We start from the raw sequence: 13,995 nt of genomic DNA on the forward strand, positions 1-13,995 counted from the left end.
GTGTGGGGTTTAGGAAGCTCAAATTTAAAATGAATGTAACAAACTAGCATAAGGAAAAGACCTAGAAAGAAAATGTAAAAAGTGTTCAAAGAAATAAAAATGCATGCCATCAAAAGACATGTATCATGGGAGTGGACAATACAAAACAATGTGAATGAAGAAGGAAGTGCAAAAATATAATCAAGGGGAAAATAGGACATAGGCATAAAACATGAGGTACAGCGGAGGAATTTAACATTTTCTAACCGTCAGAGTGACACTTCTCATAAATTAAGGTGTCCTATATCACATTCAAGTTATGTTATAGTTTAGATGTTGGGAATCTCATTTGGTTAGACAGATCTTGAACCAGACATAGTGCAACTGGCCTGTAAAATATAAGAAACAAAATTCTCTTCTACCTTTGAAGCCCATCATAAGTTACAGTCTCAATGTAATCAAAGCGGCTGTCCACCCAGTAAAGTCTCTTTGATACAATATCCAGAGTTATTCCAGCAGGCCAACCTAATTTTGTTTTTATCAAATCTTGTCGGTTTGTGCCATCCATGAAGGCCCTTTCCACTTTAGGATCTCCAGAAAGATTATCCCAGTCTGAGAAAAATAAATAACTATAAAAGAAAAAAAAATTAAGGTCCCACATTTCCTTGAGATTTTATATAAAAGCTACATTTTATGTGGAATTTTCAAATTGTTTCATCATTTAAAACAGCACATTTTTAGAGTTGGAGCTATAGTATCAATTGGTGCACAATGGAAATATGCCAGTTGACCCCAATTGAGGATCTGGCCTACAGTTTTCTCTACAGATGGAGTTCAGAAAGACTGTGATTTCACCCAGAGGTTTATGGAACTTCTAATGTGCACAGCAATAGACAGAGGAACCAAACAGACCACCAGGAAAAAGCCAGGATCAACCACGTGGGCAGTTCATCATTATAAAGGGCATGAAACTCATCTTTCTGTCCCAGAGGAAGATCATTCTTTTTCATGCCTCTAACGTATTGCTGAAGTATATGGGGCAGGGACAAACACAAGCGTTACAGGGTTCACCCACTACTGCATCCCAAACAGCAAGAAGCTAGCAGCCACAACAAAACCTTTACGGAAAAATTCTACCCCCGGGATGCACATCACAATTCTCATTGGTTTCAATGGCAGCTGCACGTGCACACTGAAGGCCAAAATCTTGTCATAATACTCAGGCTCCAAACAATGAGAGTAAAAGCATTTCATAGTGCTGCCGTAACAGACAGTTCTATAGCATGGTATATAGCTAGGGTCTTAGTCCATATCTGTAGTATATAGGTAATATTATTTATCAATTATAATTATATAGTCTTCCTCACAAATAACGTGACACTGTACAATACATCATGTACAGAAATACGTTCACCCACAATGAAATGCAGACACTTCTGAGGGGCAAATGTATGAGCCATACTACAAAGGGATGTGAAAGGGAGAGGGTTAAGTAACTTTTCAAACCAAGCATGATGTTTAAACTGGAATTTAGTTGTGGTGCTGGGTTTAATACCCATAACTCTTGTGAAACGAGAGATCAGCCAGTAGAACACAGATTGTCAAGAACTCCCTTTTATGTTTTATTTCAAAAGACAATTATTGACTATTTCTTAGTTACTGTTCCTTTATATACGAATACAGGGATTTTAACCATCTTTTCTCATTACCTCACCTGTATCACTTACCCAACAGTTGGGTCGAGTGCTATTCCTCTAGGATTTCCCAGATTTTCAGCAATAAGAGTTACACGGTTAGTTCCATCCAAGTTTACCATATCTATTCTGTTCACACTGGTCTCAATTACATACAGTTTATTGTTAATCCAGTCGACTGCGAGATTTTCAGGTGTGTCAAGTGAAACATTTAAAACTTCATGGATACCGGAACCATCAATACCAACAGAAAACACCTGAAAATAAAATACATATTATTAACCTAAACTATTAACTACCATGACATTCCATTAGTCATCTTAATTACTCACACAGTAGTTGTCATGCCTGAGGTAATCACATGGCCCTATAGATATGGGGCCAAATTCTGCCTGTGGTTACCCATGTAAACCCTTTAAAGCTGCTCTCTAGGCTTTTGCAAAAAGAAATAAGGAGGATCTTTGTGAAATTTAGGATCCAAATGCAGAACCAGAGAGTTTGCTCCATGTGTCATTCCTGCAGACTGGACAAGTTACCGGACTGAAAATGACTTCTACCACAGTAAAAATGGAGTGGCTTTTCTGGACCCCAGCAAAAGCATGAGTTTTCAACAGCTTAACCAAGGGTGAGTCTTTTAGCAAAGCTCTAACCTTGGTTAAGTAAACAAACAGGAGAAGGATCTCTTATTGCACCAACCAAGCAAGCAGGGGGAGCTGCAGGGAAGCCTTGCTCACTGAAGTGAAAAAGAGGACTGAAAGCTCTCCTGCTTTAGCAGAGGGGGAGCTGCATTCCCTTTGCTGCCCCTTACTGTAGCCCCTGGCTCTTAAGAGTATAAGACTCAAGGAGACATACCATTTTAATTTATGTGAGCTGACAGCTACAGTCCGATGAAGCAAACGAGTGAGTCTTTTAGTCTTTTTGCTACGATAAAGATTCATACCAAAAAAAGTGTTTTTCTGGGGCGGGGGGCCTACATTAAACCAATGTTACGATGCACCACAAATTAATATAATCCAGAAAGCTTTGAACTAAAAAGGTCACAATTTTAACTCCACGCTGTTGGGTCCACAAATTGTTGAACATATGAACTGTTTAAGCACCTACTCCATTGTTCTAAACCCAGTGATGGAGGATCTTGAGGATTTTAGGCCAAATGCAAACTAGATGAGATGAAGAATTTCGTAGGTGCATAACTCATAATGTTCTTGATTAGTTTGTACCTTAGCTTAATTGTTAACAGAGTGTTTAATTGTATTTGTTTTTCTAACATTTATGTAATTTCTGTTATAATAAATATTTATAACAATGCATTTCACATGTAAGAGAATGCCTTATGTATTGTTGTTGTTACTCCTAGAAGTTGCAAACAGGATTGGAGCTCTATTGTGTTATGTGTTACACAAACATAGATAAATAGACAGTCTCTGCCACAAAAAGCTTTTGATGGAAATGTCCATTCACTGAAGTGTTGGTACCTTTTACAGTAAAAGGTAAAACAACAGTATAATTGCAGGTAAAAACATTTTACAGGTAAAACTCTGGCCTCAACCTTAAACTATGCTGCTGCATCTGTCTTAAGCATAATAAATGGAAATATTCTGTGGGGAAAATGCAAGAATTCTGCTAAGCTAACAACAATGGGGCAAATTCTGCCCTTTCTCCGTGGCCAGGCAGGGCCCTTGACAGTGTGACTCTGCTGTGGAAGGCCTGGCAAATTTAGACATGTGGTAAACACCAGCACAGTGACAGTCACCTTGCTCTGTGCAAACCCTCTACACCGGGGTCGGCAACCTTTCAGAAGCGGTGTGCCAAGTCTTCATTTATTCACTCTAATTTAAGATTTCACATGCCAGTAATACATATTAACGTTTTTAGAAGGTCTCGCTCTATAAGTCTATATTATATAACTAAACTATTGCTGTATGTAAAGTAAACAAGGTTTTTAAAATGTTTAAGAAGCTTCATTTAAAATTAAATTAAAATGCAGATCTTATCAGTTTAGTGCAGTGGTTTTTAAACTGGGGTGCACACATGCCCTGGGAGTACGAGATGCCCTTTCTGGGGGTGCGAGACATGCGAGATTTTTTTAGAAGGTAAATCATCGAAAACACAAATTAAGCACAGGCACATAAGTACAACTACTTTGTTTAATCAAACCTATGTATTTATTAACATTATACATTTTTTAATGATTACTGTAATATACCAAGTTTTTAAGTTTCTAAGTTTTCAAGTTTTTAAGCTAAGTGTAGTGTTATTTTTGATAAGGGGTGCGAGAACATATTTTCAGAACTCCAGATCATCAGTGGGCTGAGCGGGGCTGGGTGGAGTGTATTAAATTGCTCCGCATAGGAATGTGCTACTTCTGGTGTACTAATTACGGCTGCCACTCCTGGTGCTCTGAGCAGCATGGTAAGAGGATGGGGAAGAGGGGTGGTTGGATAGGCGTGGGAGTCCCGGGGGGCCTGTCAGGGGTCGGGGGTGTGGATAGGGATCGGAGCAGTCAGGGGACAGGGAGGCTTGGATGGTGGGCTGGGGTCTGGGGGGAAGGACGGTCAGGAGACAAGGAGCAGGGGGTGTTGGATGGGTCAGAGGTTAATGAGGAGGGCAGTCAGGGGCAGGAAGTGGGAGGGGGCGGATAGGGGGCAGGCTGTTTGGGGAGGCACAGCCGTCCCTACACGGGTGTAGTTGTATTATAGTAGGAATGTGCTACTTATGGTGTACTACTTATGGCTGCCAGTCCTGGTGCTCTGCAAGGAGCACATTCCTACGGGGAGAAAAAGTTAATACACTACACCAGTGGGCAGAACCCCAGACCAGCGGTGGGCTGAGCGGCTGAACCCCACCGCCACTCTGGGGTTCCGTCCGCTAGCTCCTGCCAGCCGGGGTCCCAGCCGCCGGCCCCGCTCAGCCTGCTGCTGGCCTGGGGTTCCGTTCACCCAGGCCAGCAGCTGGCTGAGCGGGGCCGGCGGCCAGGACCCCGGCTGGCAGCAGCGTGCCAGTAAAAATCGGCTCACATGCCGCCTTTGGCACACGTGCCGCAGGTTGCCGACCCCTGCTCTACACATAAGGGTCAGCAGGGCGTGGGTCATAGGTGAACCTGGAAGATCTTATTCCCCATCCAGCAAGGGCAATAAGTAAGTGTCCTATAAAAATTTTTATTATTGAAATTAGGCTCTTTTTTGGTAGTCTAGAGTTTAGAGAAATGGGGTGTGTAGGTAACATGACATGTAACATTAGTGACACGGTTCTATACTCAGAAATATACAGATTCTTCCAGACACAGAGTTATCAGCTTATTTCCAGTGTTGGTTTACTTGCCCTACAAAGTTCTTATAAAAGTTTTGGATTTATGCAACTGAACTGCAACTTTTATTCTTTTCAACGAGGTTGGGGAAGGAGAAAAGAGACAATGGGAAAAATATGAGCCTACCTCCTTTGACATGTACCCCAAACTGACTTCTGAAAATTACTGTTTTACTCTGATTTAAACTGATCATATTTCCTCTTTTAAAAAAAAAAGTAGTGTAACAAAATATTGGCTCATTACACAAAATATTGTCAATATTTGTTACCCAAAGCTCAATTACAATCCCATTTGGAGTATATGGGAGAAATCTGATTTTTATCATCTTGGAAAGCACAGCAGTTTTACATTTTAAATGATCAGGTTTCAAAAAATTACTAAGAAAAATTTGTCCAGTTTTGAAAGAATGTCTACTATTTCTCTTAATTAGGCTTCTGGATTCCATTTCTAATAAAATTAAAAGTTGCTCAAGATAGCACCATATAATAGCATGCTTTGTTTAATATATCAGATGTAACAGTATAGCTTGGAAAATGTGGTGATTAATGTAAAACTTCTCAAGGGCCTTTTTTGTTAGAAAACAAAGATACTGCCTGCATCAGCTCACAAAAATGAAACACTATCAACACATTCCGCTCCTGGGTCTTTTTGCTTCCAAAAATCATATTTTTCTTGAAATTTCTACCTACCTTATCTTGCACTGTGTCTGTCCAAAAGATTCTACGTAGGAAAAAATGAAAGTCCACTCCGACCGCAATGCCACGATTCTGGGATTGCACCAAAGTACGAAAACTCCTTCCATGGATATCTCCAATCAGCAAATCACGACCATTGGAGAAAATAATTGATGCAACACCAGCTGAAAGTGTTATTTTGCAAACAGGCATTAATGTATTTGCAAACTACAAATAGAATACACAGGTATAAACTGACACTTATCAATATTGAGTGTATACCTGTCTGCTGGTGGGTGCAAATATGATTTTGTTTTTGTAGACTGCACACATTGCATCCACCTTTGCAAATCTGGCCCTTTAAGCACTGCGTGGCAACCTGGTCTACAGCCTGTTTTGGAGGAGGCAACTAAGGAATGTGCAGTAAAAACACTTCTGTGTGAAAATGTTACCAAACCTGTGTATATCCACATCCTGAAGAAGGTTCTCTCTCTCTCTCCCTCTCTCTCTTGCCACCCTCCACCTTCTCTCAAAAGACCTTTTTCCCACGAGAGATGGATATTCTTTGAGTTTGCCATGCAGCCTATCTTCTGTGAATTTTTATTTATTGCCATTTCCCATATGTATTCTTCATTCTCACATCCCGTTAGAGCATTTCATAGCAGCAGAGACTCTCCAATAAGAAGGCTTTGAAAGTTTGCCTTAAAAATATATATCCATGGAGACGCTAGTGGATCTATTTCAGTGGATGATATTTAAGACCCAAATCCTGCTCACTTCACTCAGACAAAGCTGCCATTAAAGTAAATGGAGCGAGCAGCCTAATAATGATCCACCAGTCTGAAAATCCTGTTTCTAACTGAATATTGCATTTTGCAGATAGGGAATATCTCTGGAACCAGCAGAATCTTTCATGCCACTGGAACATTTTGTGTGTGTCTGCTGTACTCAAGCATATTTCACTACTTTTTTTCAGCAATACACAGAAAATTACAAGACAATATTTGCTTTACAAGTAAAATTACAGCAAGAACCACACTTGGCGCCATTTACTTACATGAAGTGTTGGCTCTACAGTGGCGGTGATGCTCCAAGAAATAACCTTCCACACAGTGACACTGGTGATGGCCAACACGGTCTTCACACAGCTGGTCACACACACCCCACATCTTACAATCATCAAAATCTGTTAGGTGGACAAGGCACGCATATAAACACAGCTTCCAGTAAGGAGGACACTGTCATACTTGGCAGGCCTGAGAAGATTGTCCTCCCTCTTTTCCTTATATTTGTTTGCAAAGTCCCTGTCGCTATTGGTAGGTAGGTTTCCCTTTTGACAACAGATGCTTTTCTTTTCTTTTCCTCAAAAGAAAAAGATCAGTGACGCTGCCTAAGCTTCATGGGCTGCCTGAGAACAACAAATCTGTTTGTGCAAGCAATGGAGGAAAAAATAATTGGTAGCAAAGGGATTTCAGTGTCTACCTTCCAAGAGTGATCAAGAACAATGGAAAGCAAATGATGGAATGAATATGAGATACTTTCGGTAGATACCCACCTGACTGGGCTCAGAAATATCTCTCTTATTTGAGACTATACATGGGGTACCCAAGGGTGCAATGCTCCCAGAAGTATAGCCCCTAGTACCAGTACAACCACAAGGAACATCACGTCAGCTATTTAGCATGTATAACATATCAACAGCCACCTTCTTAGAAGTGCTGCTATCTAACACAGTAATTCCATTAGACTTGGCTGAGAGAACAGAACTAAACTGCTGTTCAGATGAGATGAGTAGTTCAAAACCCATATTACAAGTGAATGGCCTGTAGGTCCCTGTATTTTGAGGTACTTAGAGCTAGTTAGACAATATAGATCTGCTCTATAATTCCAGGCAAAAACCATAGGCCAGATCTTCAACGGCTGTAACTGACTCCAGTGGAGCTCTACCAGCTTACGGTAGCTGAAGACTACCCCAGCAGCTCCCACTGGAGTCGGCGCTCGGGGTGGGGGTGGCATGCAGACACCCCCCTGCTCCCAGCCCTCCCAGGGACATGCCGGCCGCTTCCGGGAGCAGCGTGGGGCCAGGACAGGTAAAGAGCCTGCCTTAGCGACACTGCGCCGCCAGACTTTTAGCACCTAAAATCTCCCAGTTTAGCTTCAGTAGCCTCTGGGAAATAGAGCCTGATTCTGGGAGACTCCCGGAGAAACTGGGAGGGTTGGCAAGGAGCAGAGAAGAGGGGAGAATGAAAAGATTATGGGTTTGGGAAATTAATGCTTTCCACTAAAACTACTTCCCACTGAATTCCTTAGGTATATGACCAGTAAAACTAAATTTAAACTAAAAAGTGAAAGAATAACCTATTGAACATTACAGCTAATAAGCCAACCCCTTCACTTCTTATCTCAATAGAGGAAATTATTCACATGTCCGCTGGCCCCCACCTTCTACTTATTGAATCAGGAGTTGAGCAAGGGACTTCCCCTTTTACATGAGAGTCAGTGGGAAGAAGAGAGGAACCACTGATCCCTTGCTAGATTTTGAGTAAAATGACTATGGCCCATCTCTTCTGTGCAAGACTGAATCTCACATGATGAGTATCACCTGAGATCCTGTCACAATTCCTAGCAAATGTGGAGAGTTTGTTTTATAGGCCTATCAATGGGATTAAGAGAAGAGCGATTGGCATTACATTAGGTCAGAGAGTAGGTTTGCCAACTTGCTCCTGAATCAGAGTTAAAGAAGAGGGCTCTCTGCATGTGCATTTGCTTTAACACAGAATCAAACAGCTACATGGGGATCTACTTCCTTGGATACCTACTTCAGTGATTCCCTTCTTCCCAATGACTTGTAGATAAGCCAAACAACACCTTGAAATTATGACAGACTTTTTTTGGTTTATATGCAAGGCTATATGATGTATTCATAATAGGAGATACAGCACTCCAGAGTGGCAAAGTAATGTACCATACTCATTTTACCTTACCCACAACAATCTGCATTTTCACATAAGGTCAGTTTGAATTATAGATCAAATGTTGAGTAACTTCTGATTTCCCAGGTGTATAACCACACACCCCAGCATGCAGCATCAAGCTCTCAAGAACAGTAAAAGGGCTGTTTCATCAGATTTGAACATAAAGTTGCCATACCAGAGTCAGCCTTTCTAAACACAAACAACCTCTCCAAGTATTAAAAAACTGGTCTTTCCTTAGCTGGGAAGTGAAGACCTCATGACCGCTCACTGGCCTGTTCCTCTGTCCCCACAGTGGTTTTATGCTGCTGCTGAGCTTTTGCTCTCTTGCTATTTTTCCATTCAGCTTGAGGTTTAACTTTGTAACTCTCAAGATTTACCTGCTTGCCAATGTGTCCACCCACACATACTTATCCAATAATCATGGATTCTTTTTCATATTTGTGGAATCCATAATACCCAGGACCCCTGTGAGAAAAGTCCAGACTTATATATCTGCATCTCTACTGTTCACTTACCAATGCAGGTGCGACTGTCATTGCTGCTGATTACATATCCCGCAGGGCAATAGCAAGTCCCTCCAGATGGTGAAGAATGGCAGCGGTACTGGCAGCTCAAGGCAGCACAGTGGGATATGTCTAAAAATAAAATGAAGTCACTTCAGGAATGACCAATAGTAGTGTCATCTGTATAGCAGCTGGCTGCATGGTGCTTTACAAGCAGTTACGAAGTCAAGATGCCAGTTGTGAAGAGCTTACAATTTGCAGAACACATCCTGAAAGTGGTCCATAAGCAAAGAACCACACTCCCATGCAAAAACAAATATGGGCAGCTCTGGCGGCAGGATCAGGCTCTAACTAGACAGTATAAAAAAGGAAGGGGGAAGGGAACAATGAAAAAGTCAATGATCTTGTTTGTTCCACAGTACCATGTGTGTTTGTGTACATGCAGGCGTACACATCTAATTTAGCAGGATAGAGAGGCAGGAGGGCTAAGGTTTAGAGAAGTCTTCGAGGATTTCAGTTTTCAGGAAGCAGTGAAAGGATGAAATTCAGTCTTGTATGAAAACCAAATAGACCACTAGTAAGAGCTCCATATAAATCGCTGCACTGAGGCAGCCATTACAGTGCATAACTGCAAGCTTTATTGATCCTACAAAACTCAGCAGCTTGCTGCATATCCTTGAGCGCCATCGACTGGCAACACTACCAGCCCTCACTATTTACATATATACAGACATCTCTGCAACAATCACTGACTTTCTTAATAGTTGGGTGGTCGGGAAAGCGTTTCTTCTTCTATTCCGTTCATTAACCAGTGCAATATGAGCGTGTGAGAGTTAGGCTGCACTCATGAAATAATGGGTGGGCTTCTTTTTCCTCTACCTCTCCAGTTCTTCACTCCTCCTCCCTTTCCTTCTGTCCTACAAGCAGCTCATTGCTGAGTGATGATATTGTGATATCAGAGAGGTCGTTCTCTTCCTCCTTCAGTTCCCTTGTCTTACTCCCTTCTCCCCTTTTCCCTCCGAAGCTATTCTCTAAGCAGCTCAGCTCTCTGATGTTACAATCACATCACTCAGCAGAGGTCAGAGACACTTTCCCAGGACAAGATTTAGGCTTTGTCTACACAACCACTTTTATCGGTCAGGGGTGTGAAAAAACACATCCCTGACCAACATAAGTTTCTCCGGCAAAAGTGCTGGTGTGGACAGCACTATGTCAGCAGGAGAGCCTCTCTTGCTGACATAGCTACCACTGCTCCCTGGAGATGGTTTAATTATGCCGGCAGGAGAGCTCTCTCTTGCCAGAAAAGAGAGGCTACACTGGAGACCTTACAGCAGCATAGCCTTAAACACCTGTCATTTTGCTGCAACCTTATTCCAAGAAGTGCGATTTAAATGGGAGAAGTGTATTTTCTTGACCTTTCCCATAATTATGAATGCCCAATTTAAAACACCACAGCTCTATTTTCACAGGCTAGCACCGAGCACAAGAGTTGCCAACTTTCTACTTGCAGAAAACTGAACACCCTTGCCCCAACCCCTGCCCCTGACATTTCTCTGTGGCCCCACCCCCTCTCAATCCATCCCCCCTCCCTCAGTTATTCGCTCTCCCATACCCTTGCTTACTCACTAATTTTCAATGGGCTGGGGCAGGGGATTGGGGTGCAGGAGCGGGTGAGAGCTGTGGCTGGGGGTGCAGGCTCTGGGGTAGGTCTGGGAATGATGAGTTTGGGGTGCCGGAGGAGACTCCATGCTAGGGCCGAGGGGTTCGGCGTGCGGGAGGAGGCTCCAGGCTGGGACAGGGGGCTGGGATATAGTGGGGGGGAGACAGGGCAGACCTTACCATGAGGCGAACTGAGGCGGCCGCCTCAGGTACCAGACTGTGGGGGGGGGGTGCCAGTAGGACCCAGATTGTAAATAATTGTGTCTGCTGCTGGTGCATATGTATTCTCTCTGCTCTAGATGCACAGAGATGGTGGAGTGCTGTGCTGGAGGAAGAAGGGTACAAGAGACATAACAGGCAGGCAGGAGAAAAGGGGAGAGGGAATAACGGAAAGCAGCAGGAGCTGCAGGGAGAGAGAGGAGGAGGCAGGAGCCTCTTATGTATCTCTCTAGCACCCCCAGGAGCCTGGACTGATTAACACCAGCTTCTCAGGGAGCTTCGTGTTTCCTGCTGCTTCCCTGAACCCACTTGAGGGGAACAGGCAGTCAACTGAAGTAGTAGGAGCCAGTTAGGCCCTTGAGACGCTGATATCTTCCCTCACTCAGGTCCTGCTACCAGCCTGCTTATTTGTCCCCTTCAATTGAGTGTTGAGAGCCACTATAGCTGGCACAGAACAGCAGTCATGAGAGAAAGAAGAAAACGCCCCTCTGGGGCAGCATTCAGAAAAAGAAAGAAAGCAAAGGGAGCTTTTCTATCTAAGCGGGAAGGAGCTCTCCTGAGATACACAGACACAAATGTCCACGGTGAGCCTTCCGGCCCCAGTGAGAACGTGAGTGGTGAGGAGATGCCTGATCTACCAGTTAGTCAGAGTACAGGTGACCTGGCAGCTACTGCAGCATCCATATCTCCATCTCAAATGGATGTAACCATGCACATTCCTGAAGAAAAGTGTAGATCAGAGAAGAGTGTGGTGGAGGCACAAGAAACAGCTGCTGCTGAGTTTAGTTCCTTAAGTCTAGATGATCCAGGACTGTGGACCCACTTGAGCAGCAGCCTGAGAGACTTCCTTGTACTGCATGGGCCACAGCAAGTGAAAAACTTCTTGTTCCCCAAAAACAATGAAAATAGAAGTTTCCGTCTAACACATTACTGGCGTGAAATTCCCAATGGTGACAAAGTGGAGAGGCCATGGCTTATGTACTCAAAAACCCAGAATGCTGCATACTGTTTTTGTTGCAAACTCTTCCAGCCTAATGTTCCAGCCACATTGAGTTCTACAGGAACAAAGGACTGGAAAAATCTGGCTAGAAATCTGGCATGCCATGAGAAGGCAGCAAATCACCAGAGAGCATTCCATAGATAGAAAGAGCTTGAGATGAGACGAAGGTTAAAGGCCACCATAGATGATCAGCATCAGGAGAAGATTGCATTAGTCTCTTTACTGTCAAAATGTTCTGAAAAGGCTCATTGCCATTGTGAGAATGCTTGCTACACAAAACCTAGCGCTGTGTGGCACTTCAGATCAGCTGTATGTGCCAAACAATGGAAACGTCCTTAAAATTGTGGAGCTGATGGCTGAGTTTGATGCTGTACTCCAGGAGCATCTAAGAAGAGTCACCACGCAAGAAATGTACACACACCACTACCTTGGAAAAACCATATAAAATGAGATCATACAGTTACTGGCAACAAAAGTCAAACAGAAGATTTTGGCAGATCTGAAGTCAGCAAGATATTACTCTGTTATTCTGGACTGCACACCTGACATCAGCCATACGGAACAAATGACTTTAATGGTGCGTTTTGTTACAACAACAGAACCTAGTGAAAATATCCCTGCAATGGTGACTGTCTGAGAGCATTTTCTAGAATTTATTGACATTGATGATACTACAGGAGCTGGTATGACAAATGTGCTTCTTAAAAAGCTGGAAGATACAGGAATTGCGATAACTGACATAAGAGGTCAGGGCTACGATAATGGTGCCAACATGAGAGGAAAGAACAGAGGAGTGCAGACACGGATCCGAGAGTTAAACTCTCAAGCTTTTTTTGTCCCATGCAGTTCTCATTCATTGAACTTGATGGTCAGTGATGCAGCACCAGCATCTAGTGAGGCTGCTGAATTTTTTAATGTAATTCAAAGGATCTATGTATTTTTCTCTGCATCAACTCATCGATGGCAAATTTTGAAACAACGTCAGGGAACATCCTCTCTGACACTGAAACCACTGAGTGCCACACAATGGGAAAGTCGAGTGGAGGCGATAAAGCCTATCAAACACAAAATTGGGAAGATAGATGATGCCATAGTTGCTATTATGGAGGATAATGCTATGACAGGAACTGTTCGTGGGAGAACAGTGGCAGAGGGAAACGGAATCACCAGAAACATACATAACTTCAAATTTCTGTGTGGCTTAGTGTTGTGGCATGACATACTGTTTGAAATAAATGGTGTTTAAAAGCAAGAGACGCCAGGGTGTTGACCTTGATATATCTGGGGCAATGGAACAACTGGACAAAGCAAAGTCATACCTACAGTCTTACCGGTCAGATGAGAGATTTCAAAACGTCCTGAAGAGCGCACAGAAGTTGGCAGAGGAACTTCACACTGAAGCTATTTTCCCACCCATTCAAGAATACAAGAGTCAGCGAAGAAGAAGACATTTTGATTATGAGGCATGGGATAATCCCATAAGAGACCCCAAACAACAATTCAAAGTTGAATTCTTTAACCAGGTGCTAGATTGTGCAATACAGTCAGTTGAAGAACCTTTCATGCAGCTCAAGGAACACCGCAGTATATTTGGGATGTTGTATGATATTCCAGAACTCCTCACTATAGCTGAAGAAGACCTACACCAGCAATGCAGGGCACTAGAGACAGTGTTGACACATGATGACATGCGCAATATTGATGCGAGTGATTTAGGTGATGAACTGAAAGCCCTTTCAAGATACTTTTCAGCAAGGTCAACTCCAAAGGCTGTTCTGGAATATATGTGCACAAATAAGATGACCACCCTCTTTCCAAATGCTTTTGTTGCTCTGCGAATAATTCTAACACTTCCTGTAACAGTTGCCAGTGGAGAATGCAGCTTTTCCAAGCTGAAGTTAATAAAAACACATCTATGCTCCACAATGACATAGGAGAGGCTGGTCGGCCTTGCAACCATCTCAATAGTGCATGAGCTGGCCCAG

At 43.0% G+C, this 13,995-nt stretch overlaps 1 protein-coding gene across 5 annotated transcripts in view; it reads right to left on the reverse strand.

The window, feature by feature from the left end:
- The window catches only part of LRP2 (LDL receptor related protein 2), a 181,192-nt gene that overhangs the window by 125,580 nt on the left and 41,617 nt on the right, over positions 1 to 13,995 (reverse strand). For all 5 annotated transcript variants that reach the window (XM_073305750.2, XM_073305749.2, XM_073305752.2 and 2 more), the window contains exons 9-13: positions 9,145 to 9,264; positions 6,712 to 6,840; positions 5,670 to 5,839; positions 1,707 to 1,930; positions 402 to 608 (exon numbers count right to left, since the gene is read on the reverse strand). In XM_073305750.2, the coding sequence (XP_073161851.2) occupies positions 402 to 608; positions 1,707 to 1,930; positions 5,670 to 5,839; positions 6,712 to 6,840; positions 9,145 to 9,264 (850 nt within the window). The remainder of the gene's footprint in view (positions 1 to 401; positions 609 to 1,706; positions 1,931 to 5,669; positions 5,840 to 6,711; positions 6,841 to 9,144; positions 9,265 to 13,995) is intronic.

This window comes from Lepidochelys kempii, chromosome 11 (assembly GCF_965140285.1).
Source record: "Lepidochelys kempii isolate rLepKem1 chromosome 11, rLepKem1.hap1, whole genome shotgun sequence".
In the NCBI taxonomy this organism is placed as follows: Eukaryota; Metazoa; Chordata; order Testudines; family Cheloniidae; genus Lepidochelys; species Lepidochelys kempii.